The sequence below is a fragment of the Podarcis bocagei genome (genome assembly GCF_964188305.1).
Source record: "Podarcis bocagei genome assembly, chromosome: 15".
Lineage (NCBI taxonomy): Eukaryota > Metazoa > Chordata > Lepidosauria > Squamata > Lacertidae > Podarcis > Podarcis bocagei.
The window spans coordinates 15006058-15028448 of NC_138141.1; the positions used below are offsets into that span (position 1 = coordinate 15006058).

The following is a 22391-nucleotide window of genomic DNA, read 5'->3' on the forward strand; positions in this document are numbered from 1 at the left end:
GACACATTCCAGCCAGCAGAATGATTTAAGGAGGGCTTGGAGCAGGGCAGGCGAGGGGTGTGGCCTGTGGGATGTTGGGAGGTTTGGAGAGCTGCATTTGACCCCCCTGAGCATCTCCACTCTTAATCTAGGTGAAAAGGTTCTCCAGGGTTTCAGATGGGAGTCCTTATGGCCATTTCTGGAGATGCCAGCTGTGGAACCTGGGATCTTCCTGTGTACAAACTCTGCCACTGAGATGCAGGCCCCTCCCTGTTAAGGGGAGCAAAGAGCAAACAGAGTAAGGAGAACCGGTGCCTTAAGTTTTGGTAGTTGAAAATATGTGGCTTATAGACGCAGTGGGGAAGCTGTGGATCTCCAGATTTTGTTGTACTGCATCCCTTCTATTGCCCCTGACCATTGGCTGCACAGGCTTAGTTCAGCATCACCTGGAGGGCTGCAAGGGCCGCATCCTTGGCTTAAAGGGGTAGGACAAATGAAACAAGTGTCTTCCTACTCCAGTGCAATCTTTGCATGCATACATTCTCCTCTCCCACCAGTGCTTCTGCCATACAAACCCTTCTGCTCTGTTCCTTTGCGGACAGCCAGTGTGGGGCAGAGGTTAGAGTGCTGGACTAGGACGGAGTGTGTGTGTATGTGTGTGTGTCCCAGGTTCAAATCTCTACCTGGCCGTGAAGCTCTCATGAAGCCGGTCACTACCTGCCAGCTTAGCCTACCTCACAGGGTTGTGGTGAGGATAAATAGGTGTTGGAGAACCATGTACACTGCTGAGAGCTCATTGGAAGAAAGGCGGGCTGCAAGCAAATTAAATGAATGAAAAGCAGCATGCTGAGGGGTCCGAGGAAACATAGCTGGCAGTAATTCACCTGAAGGAACTCTGTGGAACAAATGAGATGAGAAAAAAACTACCAGTCAGGCAGCCTGAGTGCAATTATGTGCCCCCAGTAACTCTTGGCGCATGTGTGAATGCACGTGGAGGGAGTATAGGTTGCCTCTGATGGAGAAACTAATTGTTGGAGCATTTGTGCATTGAAACCTCAGCTTCTCTCATCCCAGGAGTGAATCGGCTGGGAGCTATCTCTGAGGGAAGGAAGGGGGAAATCCAGGAAGGAAATCATTTCAGGGGAACAACAAAATAGCTGGAGACATAATTGCTGTCTATTAGCCCCCTTCATTAAAATAGATTTGCATTTGCATGAGTGGCTGTGAGCAAGGAATGGAAAACAATGTGCTACCAACCCAAACTGTGTGTGTGTGTGTGTGTGTGTGTGTGTGTGTGTGCTGTATTTGGGAGGGCAAAGGCGGTTTGCTTGCTGGTATGAGGAATGAAACAAGGGGGGCTGTGCACACCATATCATGTCTCTCTATCCGCCCCCACTTTCTTCAATCTAATGTTCTACACAATTGTTTCATGCTAAACTGAGTGGGAAACAGACCTGGCTGACAGCCTAACATCCCTGCATGCCTAATACACTTGAAGGACTGGTGCAGCAGGGAATTACCAAGGTAAACATTTGTGTTGTGTGCCTCATTCATAATGAGAAGCGTTGGTCACAGAGCAAGAATGGAGTGAAAAGGGAAGCTGGCATGAGTGTGTGTGGCACACTCTCCTTGCTGCTTAAATGTTTAGGTCCTGCCCCTTAATCTTAAATGTCGGGGGGCTGCTGTAGTATATGAAATGAAGTGGGGGAAAGCCTTCTGCATGCAGTTGGAGGTGTTCCCACTCTCTATTTATTATGCCACACAGCTGAGGGCTAAGAGTGCTGGCAGTAGGAAAATGGCTCAATCTGAATCCCTGCTTTCCTTCCAGAATCAGGGTGAGAACCTTCCTTGCTAAACAAAGCTGCAAACCTGAGTTGTATTCCTGACAGTGGTGACTATTGCTCACTGGGACTGCAAGGGCAGAAGGCAGGAGGACCAACAGTAGGTGGCGCCAGAGCTAATGAAAAGAAGAGCCAGCTAATTCTTGCTTTGTCCCTCTCCTCCTCCCTGCTGAATTCTACAAGAGGTGATGCTAAGGCTAAAGAGGAGGAAGCTGGTAGGCCTGGTCCTGTTGTCAGAAAGAAGGTAGACTGGTGAGGTTGGTGGGGAAATGCCCCCTTTGTCCTTCACTGATTCCATCCTGGACTGCACCCTTGTTTCTGATGTCTGTATTTTATGCAGTGATAAAACCTCATGCAATTCACCAGTCCTAAAGAATCAGACCATCTTTGGGATGTGCTGTCAGGGGCTCGATAAGAGTGAAAGAGCAGCACTCTCCATGCCAAGCCACAGCAATTTCAGAGATGTGAGGAGCATTTTCATAATCAAAAGGAAGGGATTCAATTCCACCCACACCCTGCTAACAAAGTAGATTTTAAATAGCACCAAAACAAATGGATTTGGGATGATTATATTGCCCCAGGAGTTCAGCATCTGTGAGGCTTATCACCATGATAACAGAATATGACATAAGAATGATTTCTGAGAAAATGAACAGCCCAGTGAGGTAATAGACATTTTGCAATTCAGGACTGGAGTCTGATTCCTCAGTAGGCAGTGTTGGTTAGCAAAGGATGCCATTCCCCTCACTTGCCAATTCTGTGCTGAGTATTTGGGCAGTGTTGCTATGGATATAAATGGTGGCCATATCGGCTGCAACTGTTTTTCGAGCTGCTGTGTGGATAGTGTCGTAATACAGCTCAGCCACAAGGTGGCACTGTTCTTAGTACGATTTGGGTGGGAACAAAAGTTCCCTGCTCAGTCTTGTTTAAGAGGCAGAGAGAGGAAAAGTTATTGTCTAGCTATTGTGTGTCTTTTAAGTCTTCCATGACAGCTTTGGTGCCAATTTATTTGTGCAGCCCCAGAGGCTCAAACAAAATGAAAGGCAGGTTTCTGGTTTCAGGGACTTTTTCTGGAATCAAAGGGAGGATAGAAAGTTCCAGGGAGAATGGGCATCTGACTGAAAAACATGTTTTCCTATGAAACAACTGCTAGCATCTTGAGGAAGGACATTCCTTTTCTTTAGTTGTTGTCATGCAGAAAAATATATATGCCACATCGGCACAATCTATTTAAAGCACTATGATAGCACTTGAACAGCCATGGCTTCCTTCAAAGAATCCTGGGAACTGTAGTTTGTTAAGCATGCTGAGAGTTAAGAGAATGGGGATGCCGGGATCTCGATGCTTGAGATAAAAGGGGCAGTGCCAGTAAGGGGTTGTGAAGCAAGGTTTACAAATTAACTACTTCCCCATTGCCAACTTTGGTAACACAAGGAGTCTATCATGCATCTGGGGATATGGGCTGAGTAATGAGACTGCAGCAGAAAGAGAATCTCCAAGAACCTGAGACTGAAGCATGGGTGCTCAGCTGGAGTGCTGATAACACCAAGGTTGAAGGTTCAATCCTTGTATGGGACAGCTGCATATTTCTTCATTGCATTGATAATAAAAATAAAAATTATTTATACCCCGCCCTCCCCAGCCAAGACCGGGTTCAGGGCGGCTAACATCCAATATAAAACAATTGATCAAAATACGACTTAAAAAACAAGATTAAAATGCAACATTAAAACATTAAAATGCAGCCTCCTTTCAGTGGAAACTCAAATCAAAAACTTTTTTGGGGATAAAAGCGTCACGTCTTCACCAAGGCCAGCTATCCAGACTGGTCCTACATGGGCCAGAAAAAAGCCAGGGAAGTCCCCAAATAGGAGTTCCATCACAGAAGGAGAAAGGAATAAGGAAAGAGGGGGAGGGAATCAAATTGATTCCAAGCCAAAGGCCATGCAGAACAACTCTGTCTTACAGGCCCTGCGGAAAGAAATCAGATCCTGCAGGGCCCTGGTCTCATGAGACAGAGCGTTCCACCAGGCCAGTGTTGAAAAGGCCCTGGCTCTGGTTGAGGCTAATCTGACTTCCTTAGGGCCCGGGACCTCTAGGGTGTTGCTATTTATGGACCTTACGGTCCTCCGTGGGGCATACTGGGATAGGCGGTCCTTAGGGACCCTTCCAACTCTACAGTTCTATGATTCTCAAGCTTGATGGAAATATGCAGGCTGCTGGACATAGAGGTAGCTCAAAATAAAGCTTAGGGCAGATAAATGAACATTGGTGGCAGGTGGCCATTGGAACTGGCAGGAGCGGAAGGGAGGGATACCAACAGTAGATGCAGCCAGAGTCGGAGCCCGTGATAGGCAGAGCTAACTAACTGCAGTTTTGTCCCTGCCCTCCTCCCTGCTAAATCCTACACTATAAACGAACATCATTTCTGCCTGTTGGAGTCTTCCTCCTGTGCTACCAAAGCAGCCCCCAGCCCCAGGCACTAATCTGGTTTGCTTGGTGGTACAATCACAGTTCCTTTTGTTAACACCATTGTCTGGTTCTTGGGATTAAAAACAGGGAAAGAAGGATTCTGGATAGAGGGACTGCTTGACAAGATTAGCTGCAGCAAATTGGTTTGTGCTGTATCTTCCGTTCCAGGCAATCGGTCATTTATCCTTATTATTACATTGGTGAGGGCCCGGTGCCTGATAACATCGCCTCTGCACAATTGACAGGAATCTAGGTTTCTCTCTCTCTGTCTGTCCCCTCCTCCCCTTATCAGGGCAGGTGGAAGGCAGAAGAGAATCATTTTCTTCTCATATGCCAAGATGTATTTTATTTCCATCCAGGGTGAGGATTCTCCCACAAACAGCCAGATGGGTGATCCGAACTGATGGGGACAATAGCTGCAGATTAAATGCAGAAGGGGAAAACAAACAAACAAAACCCAGGAATTATCTTGGGCATTCTTCAGATGCCCTGTTGATAGAGCCATGGTTTGCTTTCACAAAATATATGTGGAAGTTAGACTACATTCACTCTTCGTTGAACAGTCATTCTAGGTTGTTTGTGGCGAGGATACAGGATGATGGGTATTCATCTAGTTTTGCTTGCACAGGGGGTTATACGCCTTTCCAAAATATATTTGCTCATTTGCCCCCATCCTTTACAGTGCATTTCCCCTTCATGTTCCTAACAAAACAGTGTAGCGAAAAAAATAACTGGAATTTGCTGAACTAGGGCAACAGAGTGCTGCAATCCACTTTTAATTTCTGGTAGCTGCTTCAATTCTTCTCACAAAACACTGGTAGTCTGCAGCTGGCCTAATACCAGGGGGATGTACCCAGTGCTAGCCCTGCTCAGAGGAGATCTACTGAAATTAATTGACATTACTATCTTTGTTCCATTAATTTCAGTGAATCTTCTCTGAGTAAAACTTAGTAGGACACAACCCAAGGGCTTCCCCCTCAAACCAACAGTAGTGGGTGTAGCAATGGATTAGACTCTTCATATTCTTAGTGGGCTACATTCCAACTATGCCAAAGTCAGGTCTAGGGCTGGCTGAGAGACAGGAGGGTGGAGTTCCATTGCACAAGCACAGCTCTTCACATTGATGGAGCAAGCTAGTTAGACACTGCCCATGAAGCTGAAATGTACCATTCCTCACAAGTCCCTCCTCTCATTTCCTCCTTTATCACTTTCCACTACGTAGCAAGCAAAATCAAAATCTGGTGAGAAGATGGGAGGCCACCATTTCCCGTCTTGCTGGCTTTAAACAGTGCTCCAGTAATTGACTCCTTTTACTCGGAAATTCCAGGAGGAGAGAGTGTGTGTGTGCGTGTGCGCGCATAGCAAGGTTCTTTGTTTTCATCAAATGTATTGCTTTGCTTTCTGCAAGCTATTTGAATTGTAATTAAACTGCAGCAGCCAAGAGGGAAAAAGGGGACTGCAAGGGAAGGTGCCCTGAGCAGAAGGCAAGGGAGTGGTTGATTCCCGCCCCCCCCCCCCCAATGGCCCTGCTGGGTTGCCCTTGGCTTCTACATTATCTGCATTTAAAATTAAATGGTGCAAATGCCCAACGAATGAATATTAAATGGGGCTGCTTGAGGGAGAGGGTGCCTTCAAAAAGTAAAACAAAGTAAGCATAGATTCCCCCGCTTTTATTCTTTCATTCTTCGTATACTCCTGGGAAGAGCTTTACTCTTTCTTTCCCACTGTCTGGCTCAAAGTCGGGGAGACCAGACAGAGAACCAAGAGACATGACTCTGCTTTGCAGCACTCCAGAAAGGGGAGCAGGTACTGTGCCTACACCCAACAATGAAGTCAGTTTTAAAGTTGTTTAACATTGTTATGGTGCCTGGCCTAGAAAACCTGGGAAGATGTCATGACTTTGAGAATGGAGTCTCCCCATAGGACCATAATCACCACATCTCGTGGCCAAGAGCATAGAGGATTTGAACTCAGATGTGTAGGCACCAGCCTACTCTACAGAGGGAATATTAATATTCATGGCCCCACCCACTTTTGCCACTGGCCCCACCCACCATGGGCATGTGGCCCTGGGAAGGTTGCCTTCCAAAGCAGTTATGCATACAAATGCATGGTTGGAAGTACCCTTCCTCTACATCTCTACTCCAGCACTTTAAGGCAAAGCTGCACGTTATCTTGAGAAAGGCAGAGATAACAGGGAAAGAACAATGGGTTGGAGAAGTGTGCAATCATAGGTGGGATTCAGCGACAGTAGGGAAGGGCACTTAATCCTAAGAAGAGTCCTGCTGGAATAGAATCCGGCTCTCACAGTGGCCAATCAGATCCTATGGGAAGCCTGTATGAAGGACTTGAATGGAACAACACTCCCCTCACTTGTGCTTCACAGCATACAGCCTCCAACTGTGGAGGTAGAATACTACTGTTTCTTCCCTGCAAATACCCTGGGGCTCCCATTTTTAAACCCATTGAAAAGGGTGTTAGACAAATGCACAGGGATAGATCAGGACCCTCCTTATTGATCCGAAGGGGCACTATTTTAGATGTCTGCAAAACAGTTTGCTTTGGGGATTCATCTTGGGGAGGGGGATGGAAATAAAAGGAAGTGTTTTGCTTCTGAGACAATCACAGCTTTCTTAGGTAAAGGTAAAGGACCCCTGGACAGTTAAGTCCAGGCAAAGGTGACTGGAGTGTGGCGCTTATCTCGCTTCAGGCCGAAGGAGCTGGAATGCTTTTGAACTGCTAGGTTGGCCACTGATTCAAATCCGCTTGACAGTGGTGAGCTCCCGTTGCTCTGTCCCATCTTCTGCCAACCTAGCAGTTCGAAAGCATACCAGTGTGAGTAGATAAATAGGTACCACTGTGGTGGGAAGGTAAATGGCGTTTCTGTGTGCTCTGGTTTCCGTCACGGTGATCCATTGTGCCAGAAGCAGTTTAGTCATGCTGGCCGCATGACCCGAAAGCTGTCTTTGGACAATTGCCGGCTCCCTTGGCCTGAAAGCAATATGAGCACTGCAACCCCATAGTCACTTTTGACTGGACTTAACCAACCAGGGATCTTTTACCTTTACCTTTACCTTTACCTTTCTTAGCTACAGCATCTACCAATGGCTAATGTGGGACAAGGAAGAAATATGAAATCACAAGGTGATAATTCAGGGAAACTAGTTTTTTGGCCCAATACCTGCACTTCTGTAAACTTTTATTGGGAGAGAAGACCGGTGGCTAAAGTTCAAGAAGTGTAAAGATGGATTAAGTTAAGTACCATTGACAGTCAGAGATACTTCCCGTTCTCCTGCACCCACACGTGGAACTACGGCTCGGCACACGTATTTCCCTGCATCCTCTTGGCGCACGTTCTTTAGCGTTAGTGTGTTCTCGTTGCTCAGGACCTGAAAAAGAAGAGAGTCAGTTTGCTCCATGTGTCAGTGGTCAAGTGAGAATGCCACCTATCTCTCAATACACATTCTAGGAGACAGTGAAGTTACCTCCACAGCTATGAAGCTACCTTACTGTACATTGGTCCATCTAGTTCATTTTTCCAAAACCTGGTTACCTCTGGATGTTGTTGGACTCTTAATTCCCACCAGTTCCATGGTCAATTGTCAGGGATGATGTGAGCTGTAGTCCAACATCTGGAGCTTGGACCAGGTTCGGGAAGCCCCATCAGAGTCTACTATGATGACAGCACCTCTTCTGGGTTTCAGACAGTCCTACCTGGAGATGCCCATGATTGAATCTGTGATCTTTTGTATCCATGCATGTGCTTTGCTCAACCATTAAGCTATGGTCCCATCCCAACAGGTAGATCAATAAGTGCTATATTCAATCAAATGGAGTTGAAAGGTTCCTTTCCATTTAGAAGCTCATCTCAACTTTGAAATACACCAAACCACAGCTGCTAATAAATTGATTTTGGCATATGAAGGAGAACAGCAAACACTGGCAATATGTTTCAATGTTTAAACTATAGATTATATTTGGGAAGGCTTTGGGACATTTGGTGGCAAATACAGGTCTGGGAACCCTGGAAAGTGGCTGCAAAGTGGATGGATATATTCATTTGCTGGGGAGAATACAGTATGTGAGCAGGGAGTGCTACATCCATAGCCCACCTGCTGCTTTCCCCTGAAACTCACTCCAATCACCTTCTCACCACTTTACATAAGAAACATGGTTTGGAAACCCAGCTTGGGAAGAAGTAAGTTGCGGGGGGGGGGTGCAGTGGAAGGCTGCGCTCCCTGTGTTCGCTGCAAACTTTATTCCCCATGGCTTCAAGGTTGAGAATGGCATGCTGTGTTCTCACACCTATTGCATTATTGTCTGTCATTTCACCCTGAATTTTGTGAATAGCATCAGGAATGCATCTAAAAGATTCTACAGCAGTGTGGTTTTTCACATTACGTTTCCTGTGAAATATCTGAAACAGGTATTGCTTTGGAGACCACAACCACACCATTCAAATGCAACATGTAAAACAGCCCTGAGTCAGGTAGACTGATGTGGGAGATGGACACTCTGAGATTTGCTTACTCTCTGCAGTCGGCCCTGCCCTGGCAGAGATTTGCTGGCTCCCTGCCTCTTTGACCCCTCTGCAATCCACACTGCCAGGAACATGGCCCTCTTGCCCACATCGGTGCAATCAGCAGCTTTATTAAAGCTTCCTAAGTGCTGAATCAGGGAACTTTAATGCAAACCAGTCAGAAAAATCCAAGCTCCTGTGGTATTTAGAAATATGATGAGTCTAAAACAAATATGGCCTTTAAGAGTCAACTCTTTCTAATTGCCTGCAGAAACAGTTGAGGCTCGATGGCTAATTTTCCACATATACGAGAACTGTCAAGATCTATTGGCAGCTACAGCGGGCAGACATTAACTTTCAGTGTTGGGATTTACATGTCGGGTGATGCTGCCCCTTCACCTTTCTGCACAGGGCAAAGCAGAGGCATCTGTCAACCTTCCCCTGCAGGAGTCTGGATGGCGTCACGACAGGCCTGCTTCCTTTTGCCTTTCCAACATGTGCTTGCTATGTAAACACAAACCCACACGTTAGCTGTTGGCATTGCCGAGTGTCTGATCTTGCAGCCAATTCCTCTGCTCATTCTGGGAATTTACACTGATGCTTAGCAAACCACTTAATGCCCTTAGCAGTACTCAGAGATATTGCAAAGGCTGCTCATATCGGAACTACCGTGTTTGCAAAAGTATTGAAACTGAAAGAGTCTAGTTTTTTTGTTCTTTTTAGAAGTGACAAATCTAGGGCTCTGCAAATGTCCCACTGCACTTTCCAACAAAGCAGGGAGCAGGGATTCAGGAACATCTATGTTGGTGATGGGGAGAAAGTAATTTGACACCTGGCTGTGGAGAGGTTGTTCAGGTAACTCCCAGACCTACCTGAAACCTTTTGCATGCATGCTAAGTATGTGCTCTGTCACTCAGCTATGACCCTTTACAGTTGTAAAGTGATCCAAAGATTTTTTCCTCTCCATTTCACCCTGCTTTCCAAACTTCTTTAAGGGTAAAAGCCACATAAAGAGAACTGCATCACAAAATTCAGAGAACAGCCTTCAGCCGATGAATGGGGAATAAGATTGATGAGTGCAGAGGCTTTTTAAGGGGCCCCTGCCTACTACAGGGAGCAGCTAGACAGCATGAGAAGGAAATTGGGATGCTCTGCCTTGAGAGGAATTGAGCAGGCTCAGGATAAGGAATGGGGAGCAGGGCTATCTTTGGAGAACAGAGCCAGGACTGAAGCATGGACGTATAATTTCCTCAAGTGTGTTCAGGTGAGCTGATTATTCTCTCAGAACAGCATGGTTATTCTGCCTTCCCCTGGCAGAAATGGATCAGCACTAACACCTTTTATCATTTCTGTGTAGGCTGTCATCTGGTCTAGAGCTATGTGGTCCTTGGATTTCACAGTGCAGTCATTTGTCAGCTAGAGGGAGCTAAAGGAACGGCCATGAGGACTGCACAGCTGCCTTTCCAAGGCAAGTCATTTGTAACACCTCCCAACACCCGAAAAGACAGACTTCTAACTTGATTGCTCAAGGCTGAGAAGGAGATGCTGAGCAGGATGTTTCAGAACCCAAAAGAAAGAAACGAGATAAGGGTCATGAAGAGGGGTGGTGGTTCCCTTTACCCAATGAATACTGAAAAGAAAAAAGATAAATGATAAAATTAGAAGAAAACAAATGTCCAGTGCACTTTTTTGCACAGGGAAGGGACATTAGCTCTAACATTGAAAAGGGCATGAATTCTATGCTGTGGAGGTGATCTGAAGGACAGCAACAGTAGAACAGTTCTTCAAAGGCTAAGCAACACTTGGAAGGTTCTGTTCAATCCAAGATGCCTAAGACACGAAGTCTTAGGAGACCCAGCTCACTTGTCAGACCAGCTCAAGTGCTGTCCATGGTGCTAAGCGTAGAGGTGAGTTTTCAAGTCAGTTGCGGAGTGGCCCCAACATCACAGGCCCAAGGCCAGGGAGTCCTTCCTGGCTTGTTAGTTTCAAAAGGGCTCTATCCTTCCTTCTGCAGCAGCAGAACACATGTCAAGTTATTGAAGTACAGCTGGGGTGAGTGACTACTAGTGATATCCATTATATTCTGAAGCTTACTTCCAGGTAAATGTACATAGGAATGCAGCACAATTCCTCCCAAGGGTCCTAGTCAAGAGGAGGGAATGGATGAGAAATGAATGGCTTGGGGGAACTAAAAGAAAGGAACAAAAGTATGTAAAATGAAGGACTCTGTTCACTGTCCGCACCAAACTGTTTTGGTTCTGTTGGAGGCCTGATGCTCTTGTTTCTGTAAAATAAGTCTGATTTTATGGTCCACAGCCCCACAAACCATTTGTAAATCAAACTGCCCATAGCACAGGAGTGCATTTATCTCCACATTCCACTTTGGGATTCCTGCATACCCAGATGAAGGCTGCAGAATGGATATGCCTGAATGAACCATGTATCTGAAGGTAACTCAGGCATTGTAAACAAGGGCTTTAGTTTTTTGTAAAACCTGCAAAGCTGAGTTCAACCTCATGAGTCCCCAATGCCTACTATTTAATATTATCTGTATTGTTTTTATATGTGCTCATATTGTTTACCACTTCTGGCAGACAGATTTGTATGCTTGAGGAGACCCTGAATCATGGGTTCTGAATTCCTGAAACTCCATAGGAACTTCTTCTTGTGCATGCATAGTGTGTTCAAGGTGTTTGTTACACTATATCATGGGGTCAAAATAAACACAAACATAGAAGGTTTCTTGTTACCTGCTCTTTTAAGATCTGTTTGCCCACTCATTAATATTTAGGATGTAGATGGCCTTGTAGTATCATACTTTGAGCTCCCTTGCACCCCAAGAAGTACACGTGACTTCCCTCCATTAAGGTGTAATGTGACTTTCACCTGCTCTAGTTACTCACAGCACTTTCACTGAAACAGATGTACAGGTATAGATAGGATATTAATAAGTGAATGTGAAAATCCAAGTCCTGGGTTTTATCTCTAGCATGACCGGGGTTGGTTTATACTTTCATGCTAGACTCTTGATTTCTCAACACTTACTTCTACTCTACACTTGATGATTAGCCACCAGTTTGCGTGAATTAACTCCTGAAAACCACTGTATAAGGGGATATTGATGAATGCTTTCTCTGCAATATTCAGTGGAGGATGGTTAGTTCAGTGTAATGAGGCACTGCCCCACCAACCTCAACCTGTCTTCTTACTTACAACTAATCAGGGAGTGGCTCCACCTACTGTTGGTCTCTCTGCCTTCCACCATGCTAGTCTCAATGAGCACCAATGACTACTGGTGATACAGCATCTGTGATGGACCATCCACACATGCAAGTTATCACTGCATTCTGAAACTCCTAGGTGATGAATAGGCAGGCACAGTCCTAGGAAACTGGATCCAGGATTGGGTTGATGCCAGGAGGCTATTTGTCCTTAAGCTTTAGCTGTGTGGTGCTCTGTAAGCAAGGACTGTTCACAAAAAGAGCCAAACGTGGAGATGGTTTACAAAGTTCCACCTGTCACAAAGAGGCAAAGCGGTTGCCTTGGCCTTTGGTTAACCCAGATGCTGCTCATAATGGGAATCAATTCAACTTCTATTAGGGTTACTTTGCAAAGATCCCCTTTGAGCAGCGGAAATGTGGAAAGTGCTGTGACTGCCATGGAAACGTACCTTTCATTTTTTTTTATTAGTCCAGTTATATAAATCAGCCTCCTTGACCTCTGCTCGGTCTAAAACTTCCCCTCTTTGCTTTGAAAGTGCTGAGAACATTCACTGCCATCTCTGGACAGCCACCACTGCCTGCTGCCACCAGTGCAGTTTGCAACTAAGGAAGGTCGGCCTTTCCATTAGGCATGGCGAGGCAGGCACCTTGGGCGCCAGATGCTGGAGTGCAGGTTATGGTGGAGAGAGGTGGCAGTACTGTTTCTGCCAAATGGCTCCCTCACCTAGCGTGCTGCCCCTTAATGCAGTGGAGGACACCGCTCCACTGACAGTGTTGAATGCTAGCTCGATTAGCTTCTATATGTGGAATGAATGGAAGGGGCACCATCTTGACCATCTCAGGCAGTCCAGTGTAATTGGACTGTTGCTCTTATCTAGAAGTCCAAAAGTGATCAAACACGTCCATACATTTGCCAGGCCCAGAACTCCAGGCAGTGAGATAATGAGCCTCTTCACCACACAGCGGCAGAATGGAAAGGGCAGGTGATTGCACAGTTCTCAACACTGGGATAAAATCCGGGGTGGTTCATCCCATTTCACTGGGGCAGAATGAGAAAACTGTCGCCTCCCCAGCCGCTAAAGCCTTGTTGACTGGGGTTCTACGGTGGCAGTTTCTGGTGAGATCTCATGAGATTTTGCCAGAAGATGCTGCCATGCGAACCTGGTAGCAGGGTGGGGTCCCTGTGGGGGTGCTTCCCTCCAGGATTCTGTTGTCCAAGGCGGCTGCTCTAGTTTGCCTCCTGGGTGGGGCAGCCCTGGTTGTGAACACTGGGATAGAATCACACATCACATGAAAGCACAAAATGTGGAATTGACTACACAACATAAGTTTCCTCAGAATCCCAGCTCACCTCACAGGGTTGGTCCCCCCCGCCCTTAGGCTACAATAATGATGCTCTGAGTTAACTGCAGGATGCAACAGGCATGCCCAGTTTTGTATATTTCAAGGTGGGCCACAGATCGTTCACATGCTTGATCTACCAGCTCAGCAACAGCTTGTTGTCCCTTCTGAACTGCAAATAACACTGATATTTGATCCTGCTGCTGTGGGAATCGCCAGCAGAAAGCAAGAGCAGCGAGGCTGAGAGCAAAGGATTAATCCAATGAACAAATCCAAGAGTCCACTCCGTGACTTAGACTTTGCTACTACTCAATATTTACTTTCACAGGCTTTCCACAACCACTCAAAGAACCTCACATGGGATGTAGTGATCTCCTGTACTGCTCAGTCTTCTGGCATTGTTATTATTATTATTAGTATTAGTATTGAGTCTTTAATGTGCTACAAAACAGGCCCCCCCCCGACTTCCTGCTGCAGATTATCTCTCTGGAACATTACAACTACAGTGAAGAGCAGCCCATTATCCTTATCCCTGCCTTGTAGATGGGCAGGTGGGGGAAAGGCTGGTGATGAGGCAGGAGATTATCAAAGGCTAACCCAGTCTTAGGGATGAGCTCAGATTTAAATTATGATTCATGTTCATAGTTGCTACACTTTGTGAGACGAGCATGATATCTACAATGCACAGAGCACCCACCTGCCAAAATACTCTAGGCAATAAAGGCAGAAAGAGAATGATGTCATGTGAGTTGAAGCCACCATTTGCGCCTGCAAGAACCAGTATTGAGGAGAGGCTGTGCCTCAGTGGCAGAACACATGTTTTTCATACAGAAGGTCCCAGGTTCAATCCCTGACATTTCCAGGTAGGACTGGAGGAGACGCCTTCCTGAAATCCTGGATAGTCACTGCCAACCAGTGTAGCCAGAGCGGAGCTAGATGGACCAATGGTCTGACTCAGTAGAGCATCCCTTATATTTTCGATATTTACATTTATGATGATTTGCACTCTTGATGCTATTGGGGTGGTCAAACTTGATCTTGCTTTCAATGCTGTTTGCACCTCCAGTAGTTTCAGGGTATTTATATGACTCCATTGTCAGTGCATATCCTGTAACTTCCTGCTGAAATCCTGTAACCTTTCCTACCACAAATATTATGGGGGCTTTTCTGTCCCACTTTTACTGTGCCATAGCCTTTCCAGACAGCAATCCTAGGAAGTGTAGTTTATTAAGGGTGCTGGGAGTTGTTAAAAGGTAAAAGGGACCCCTGACCATTAGGTCCAGTTGTGGCCGACTCTGGGGTTGCAGCGCTCAACTCACTTTATTGGCCGAGGGAGCCGGCGTACAGCTTCCGGGTCATGTGGCCAGCATGACTAAGTCGCTTCTGGTGAACCAGAGCAGTACACGGAAACACCTTTTACCTTCCCGCCAGAGCGGTACCTATTTATCTAATTGCACTTTGACGTGCTTTCGAACTGCTAGGTTGGCAGGGACTGAGCAACAGGAGCTCACCCCGTTGCGGGGATTTGAACCACCAACCTTCTGATCGGCAAGTCCTAGGCTCTGTGGTTTAACCCACAGCGCCAGGAGACCCTATTTCCCTCCCAGAGCTACAATTCCCAGAGTTCCCTGTGAAGAGGGATTGATTATTAAACCACTCAGAATTGTAGCACTGTGAGGGGAATGGGGTCCCTTTACAACTCTCATCTCCCTCAGCAAACTACAGTTCCCAGGATACTTGGGGGGGGGCAAGATTGTTTAAATTTATATGAACCACCCTGAAACCTCTGGATATAGGGTGGTATATAAATAATAATAATAGGTGTGATACTGCTTTAAATGTATAGTGCACGTGTGGTGGCACTAGGGAATTATTGCAAAAAATTAAAATAAAAAATAAAGCAGAATGATGTGTGGACGACCCAATATAAATCCATCATAACATTGTGTCAAGAACATGTTGCAGAATATAATAGCAAAAACAACACAACACAAAACACCAGTCTGGAGGGCACTCGGCACTCAGCCCTCAAACTTCCCCTGAAATGTTGAGCTGTTTTTAAGCATCCTTACCACACCCGAGCCCCGCTTCATCCAGACGATGGTCAGCGACGGGTTTCCGATCCAAGCACAGTTAAACACAGCGTCCGATCCAAGGTCAACAAGAAGGGACTGTGGTTCCGTCATCATGCGTGGCCCAACTATAATAAGAGATATGTCACAGAATAGGTATCTGCAGAATAGGACAGCAGCGGAAAGATTCTTCATAGCAGGTAAGGGAAGGAAAAGGCGATAAGGGACCATGCAATCACCCAATGAATTAGATCTCTCCCTTGTTGTGGCTTTGAATTCTTGACTAGAGGAAGAAATGGAGGCTTGAAGCCTAATCCAGAGACATTTATTCCATCTCTTCCAAAGTAGCTTTGAACATATGAACACACGAACTTCACAAAAACAGAAAATCATTCAGATAGGGTGACTAAGGCGTCACTTTCATAGTTCTGGAACTGTGGGTCCCTAGGAGTTATGAAAGAGTCCCAGGCTGTTGGCCTGAATGGCCATGACAGTCTAGCCTGGAGCAGCCAACCTGCCACATGGGCAGGTGGTACATGCTGGACATGGTCTGTGGTACAAAGGCACTGTCAAGCTACAATTCTGCCTGCCTCTCCAGTGCTGCATTAGTTCTGTGCACCCTGGCTCAACACACTGGGTACTGGGTAGGCATAGCAGACAAAATTGGATCAAAGCAGAGAGCAGGGGCGGAAAACTTCTGGCCTATGGCTCAGCAAGGTCATTTCCCCTGCCCACCTGCCCCACACCTGACAGGATATGCCATGCAGGTGTGGGGAAAGTAGAGATGAGGCTAGATTGGCTTCCTCATGGAGAAGAAGCTTTGCAGTCCCTTGCTCAGCACTGACAAGCATAGGGCTGACCCCAAAGGCCTTGCACTGTGGCTCCCAAGCACCTGGAAACCAGTCAGCTGTTGTGAGCTTGGGATGTGCAGTGCCAAGGACTTTGACAGGTAGGCAGGACAACCTGATGTCAGATGATTGACAGGTAGGTTGTCCCATCCACTTATTGAAGCTAGATTGCAGGGGTGGGGACAGATGAGGATCTGGTGCATTGAGCCAAAAAGAGTCCCCACCCCTGTTGTAGAGGGTTGCATCTGTCCCATTCAGAGCACTTCATGGTGACTTGCTACTGTGCAGGACAAAACTTTTCCACCTTTAGCACAAAAGGCTGATGTGTGCCTGGTTTTCCAGGTGAAGGTTAACTAAAACAACAGCTGGACCATTATTATTTAGGTCCTTTCTCTGGCTTCCTTTTTTACCACGGATGGATCGATTGTCCATCTCATTCCCTTAAGAAACTGCACTGTTATCATCCACAAGGCAACTCCCAAATGACGAAGGATTAGCCCTACCACACAAACTCAGGAGTGTGGTGGAGTCTCCTTCTTTGGAGGTCTTTGGAGGCTTGACAACCATATGTCAGGAGTGCTCTGATTGTGTTTCCTGCTTGGCAGGGGGTTGGACTCGATGGCCCTTGTGGTCTATTCCAACTCTGATTCTATGATCCAGCAGCTGAGCTGTACTTACAATAGACATCGACTGTCCTGCTGATGTTGGTGCTGCCTAAAGCGTTGGTCACCTCGCAAGAGATTGGTTCAAAAAAATAGGTATGGTCAACCATTGTCTCATAAGAGTCCCCCGATGCTTCCTTTATAATGTGTCCCTTTTTGGCCCACCTGCAGAAAGACAACAAGGAGAAGAGCAGGACTGTGTTATAAAGGCATTGCCACGTAAAACAGGTTTCACTGTACAAGGACCATACAGGGAAGGAGATGTCAAAACAAAACCAAGTTAAGGACACAGGGATAAAAGTCCAATTCAGGCCACTCCCCTGATACGCAAGCACAGGTTGTGATGTTGCACTCCGTGTGAAACATCATTGTGCAGAAGCTCCTCCAGAAAATTTCTCCGTGCCACCAAACGCTGTTCATTTCTGGTGGCTTGCGGAGAGATGGATAAAAAGTGCTGGATCAGCCGTCAGTCAGTCAATCACAGATTTGTTTAAACCCATGTCAACACAGAACTGCTGGTTCAGCATGGTGAGTCACTGCGTGCAAATTGCTTGCCCTTTATTTATTTTATTTTATTTAGTACATTCACACCCCACCTTTCATCTTTTTCCAAATGGCAGATTCAGGAATCTATGACAGCCTCCCATCCAGACCTTGACTTGCTTAGCTTTCACAAAGCAGATGCACTATGCACTCGCTGACCATGCCATGGAAATTCAACATGTGAAGCAGCCTTCATGTCCGTGGCATTATGAGTATCCCTCAAAGAGCACCTTTTTTTTTGGTTTGAAATAATATTTATTAAATTTCCAACAAATTAAACACAACACTACAAGAAAGCCAAAAAAGAAAAAAACATACAACACAATATAATACAAAAAACAAACAAACATAATAAAAGAAACAAACAGGACAAAACAAAACAAAACAAAAACCATTTAAAATTTCAATTTCAACATCTTATCTTTCTTTCCCTTATTTCCTCGACCTCCTCACACCTCCCTTTTTGTATTCCACTTCTGTTAATTGTTTCAGCAATTCCTTTCCATCTTCCTCTGTTTTCTATCCTATAATTGTCTTAACACATTCTAACCATATTTTTCCCTTTAAAGCTCAATTAATCTATTTATACTTAATTCCAATTCCTATCCATCTTTGCCTGTTTTCTATCCTATAGTTATCTTAACACATTTTAACCTTATTTTCCTTTAAAACTCTATTAATCTATTTATACTTAATTCCTTATAACATTTCTACTGAAGCCATATAACTTCATTCCAACGTTCTTCTAACATTCATTGATTTTACAATATATTCTATAAATAATCTTTAAACTTTTCCCAGTCTTCTTCCACCGACTCTTCTCCCTGGTCTCGGATCTTGCCAGTCTTTTCGGCCAATTCTATCTAGTCCATCAACTTCATCTGCCATTATCCAACACTTCTGTGCTTCCAGGAGACAACCATTCTCTCAGCCAGCAAAGAGCAGATGATTCACAACAAAGTTTAGGGGTATGGCAGGGCAGGTCCACCTCCTTCTTTAGCATCCATCAATATCTTAAGTTTTACTCGAGGCTTCCTGCCCTGCCAAACAACTCCAAAAACATCCCTCTGCCACCTCCTGATACAATCCATCCCATCCAGAACTTGCACTATTTGAAACAAAAGCAACATCCCCGGCATCACAGCAACCCTCATCCCCACCACAACGACTCGGCCCAACAATAGCAACCTCAGATTTGTCCATATTTCCCAATCCCCCTTCTCTTCAATCCAACGTCCTTCACAGTTACCCTTAAATAAATTCACATTTTTGGCGGTCATACTGGCCCCCAAAAGCCTCTCTTTCTCAACCGATGTTAGTCCAGTCTCCTCCTGAAGCTCTGTCAGGCTTTCCTTTCCCAATTCAGGTAGGGCTCTGGTCCTCAAATTCTTCTGTTTTCCTTTAAGTTCCATCATAACAGATGTCACATCGAATTGCCTTTGAATGGATGGGGCTCTTTCACACTCCAGTTGTATTGTTTTACATTCAGCAGCAAGGGTTTTCTCCCTGACTTCATCTGCAGTTTGCCGTGTCAACGTAAATTCCTGTATCGATCTCTGAATGGTTTCTGTGTTGGTGTTCACCTTTTGTCCCAGATTGTCTATTTTCCTGTGAAGCTGGTCCAACGAATCATTTATTTTCACTAAAGCGACCACTAAAGCCTCTTCTGTCGACATTTCACCTGTTTTTTTCCTTTCCATTTACCATAACACTTGAGAAATTCAAGGTCAATCTCAGAGTCTCACAGTTCTTATCTTGCAGCTGGAAGTCCCCCTAGCCCAGCTCTTATAAAGTAACCAATTTCAGAGATTTCCACTAGAGGGAAACAATGTCCCCTTTAAACACAACTCATACAATCCAAAGTTAATTTCAGATTTCAGTTACTTTTTACTCCTTTTTAGAAGCAGCCGGAGACAATAGAAACAATGTATTTCTCTTCCTTTGCTAGCTGTCAAGGAACGTTCTAAGTGCTGTCAATGAACATTCCAAAACTTCAGTCCTACTGGCAGCCCGTTTCCAGGGTCAGAGCGGCGGTATTTTAACTCCCTTCACTCTCTCCTGCAGGCATACTCAGTCCACAACTCCCCCCCTTCTCCTGCCTCCAAGGGGGGTTTGTGCTCTTTACCGATGGAAATTTAGGCTTTTACAAAAGGCTTTCCAAGACTTCAGCCTACAGCCTCCTTGCCTCAGTCTGTTTACAAGTAGGGAAGGCGGACTTCCTGTTTTGAACCTCCCCGTTTCGATGCCAAATTAAACTTTTAAAATCCGATTCTCCCATCTCAGCTCTACTCACGGGTAATTACTTTGGAGTCAAATTGTCCACAGGAAAAAGTCAATGCTCTCTGGCAACAGCTATGTGGCTTCGCTCCGTGGAAGAAGCAGACGATTCGAAGCACCGCGCCGCTCACCCCACGTCGCTCCGGATCCCCAAAACCGGGTTTCCCCGCGAGTAGGGGAGGTGCAAAAGGTGCCGAATCCCACGTTCACAGGCTTCTCCCGCCTGTGATTTTTACGGGTCTCCACCTTCGCCGCGGCGGTACAGACCCAAATTCCCACGGGGCAAGTTCCTCCCGATCAGAGGAACTCCGCCATTACCGGAGGCACCAACCCAGAAGTCCCCTCAAAGAGCACCTTAAATGGCCCTCTATGAAAAATAATCTAGGGATTGCCTCCTACTCCTCACAATTGTTGAATAACAGTAGCCCCATCCAAGAGGTCCCTCTCATGTTTTCCCATCATGGGGGAGAGTGGGGGGCAGGCATAGGTAAACTTGGCCCTCCAGATGTTTGGGGACTACAACTCCCATGATCCCTAGCTAACAGGACCAGTGGTCAGGGGTGATAGGAATTGTAGTCCCAAAACATATGGAGGGCTGAGTTTGCCTATGCCTGGTGTGGGGGGTGCTTGCTGCTCTTACACCTAGCAACCCAGCCCCACCAGCCTCCATGCACTGGGGCTAAATGCCTGAAGCAGGAAGCCAGCACTGCATGTAGAGGCTCCTCAGGTGACTTAGAGCCCTGATTGGTGCAGGGTTCTAAATGGTGCAGCCAGCCTCTAAAAGACTGGATCATCAGGAATGCAATGGAGGGGACAGAGGTCAGGAAGTGTGTCCTTCCTCTCCTGACACACATGATGGAAAACACCTGAGGGAGAATGTCTGGATAGGGATAGACAGTGCAGGGGTGCCAAGCCTTTTTCAGCCACATTCCCTTAAGGGCAACATTCTGAGGGCCACATAACAGCAGTGGGCAGGACCAGAGGAAAATGGGTAGAGCAACAAATGGTCCCTTTGTATAGTAGGCTACTCCCCCCCCCCGCCATCTGAGAGGGGCATGACCTGGAGAGACCAGGTCAGACAAAGAGAGGCAGACAAAGAAACTTGGAAGGTCGTGTTGGTCCCTGGCCTAGAGTTCACTTCCCCTGGGCTCGTGAACCAGTGTGGTGCACTGGGTCAAAGTGTTGGGCATACAGCAGTCAGACTTGGGCTCCAATCCCTATTCATTCACGAAAGTCACTGAGTATCCTTAGGACACTCATTTCCCTTGCTGCTTAACTCATATTATTGGGTTGCACTGAGAATGAAATGGGATAACCCCATGTGAGCATGGAAACCACCCCACATTGAGAAGCAGCAGCAAACCAAACCAAAAGTGAAAAAGGACTAAGAAACAAAGAAATAAGTTGTTGAAAGAAATTGCAATTGCTTGTGCTGTAGGCCAGGTGATGCATGTAACGTGTAACGATTGCTCTTATATTGTATTTTTTTTAAGGGTTGGCCTACAGATAATGTAAATTAATGAACTGAACTTAATGAAACAGACCTTCTAAAAAAAGTATGTATTGCGTACTCGAGTCCAGTGTAACCCTTGGACATACGTGCTATTCTAAACCACTTGCATTCCGATCACATGTGGTCAACATCACCCAGATTCTTCTGCTGGGGATATTTTACCATGACAAACACCTTTTTCTCAGCCACAGATGGCTGAATCTGCAGACAATGTGGAATTGGAATATATCAGCAGTAGAAGATTTTGCTAAACTATCTCCTGGGGTTGAGACCATCTGTAATGCAGATTCCAACTAAGTCATCCTAGGATGTTCATCCATCTCTGCTAACTGAACAAGTTCTCTTATAATTGACTCTTTCTTGACCTACTTATATAACCTGTTGTTTCTGGCAATGTAGCAGAAAGCCACCAACTGTTATTTGTTATCCAAAAAGTGTGTGAATAGGGAAGGGGGCCGAATTGCAGGGTTTTCACATTTAAAAAGAGCAGTTCCTAAAATAAACTGGGTGAGACGTCAGCTCAGGGGTAGCACATGTGATTTACATACAGAGAGCGAAAGACCCAATCTTCAGCCTTTTGTGATAAAAAGATCTCACTGTGTAAGGCTGTGGGAGATGTGGAATAGAGGAGAAATTCATTTGGTCCACACTGTAAAACAGAGTGACCTGATTTGTTGGTCCCAGGCTTATGCAGGGGCCAGGAAGCAGCTACCCATTGGATTATGCATCTTTCCTGATTTTGCAAAACAACTCCAGTTAAAAATGTGTCCCCAAATGGATATTTTACGGGACAATTGCATTTTGTATAAACTGTGTGATTTGGGGGAAAGTGTGAACAATTTAAATGTGATTTTTTGGGGGTGTGTGTGTTTGCTGTGCATTTTTATAAACAATCCACAAAAGAAAGCATGGAACAGACCTACAATTGTGAAATTGACCCCAGATAGAAATAGGTTGGTTCATCCATTCCTAGGGGAAAAAACCTCTGCTTGGGACATTGGAAGAAAAAGTCATAGATACAACATACACATGCTCACTTCTCTCCATGTGCACAGATGTTTCATTTTCTGGAACCAACTTGCGGACATATGTTATCGCAACAA

General features: G+C 45.7%; 1 protein-coding gene across 3 annotated transcripts in view; it reads right to left on the reverse strand.

Moving 5' to 3' along the window:
• The window catches only part of KIRREL3 (kirre like nephrin family adhesion molecule 3), a 761553-nt gene that overhangs the window by 59760 nt on the left and 679402 nt on the right, over positions 1–22391 (reverse strand). For all 3 annotated transcript variants that reach the window (XM_081171663.1, XM_081171662.1, XM_081171664.1), the window contains exons 9-11: positions 16972–17120; positions 15446–15573; positions 7555–7681 (exon numbers count right to left, since the gene is read on the reverse strand). In XM_081171663.1, the coding sequence (XP_081027789.1) occupies positions 7555–7681; positions 15446–15573; positions 16972–17120 (404 nt within the window). The remainder of the gene's footprint in view (positions 1–7554; positions 7682–15445; positions 15574–16971; positions 17121–22391) is intronic.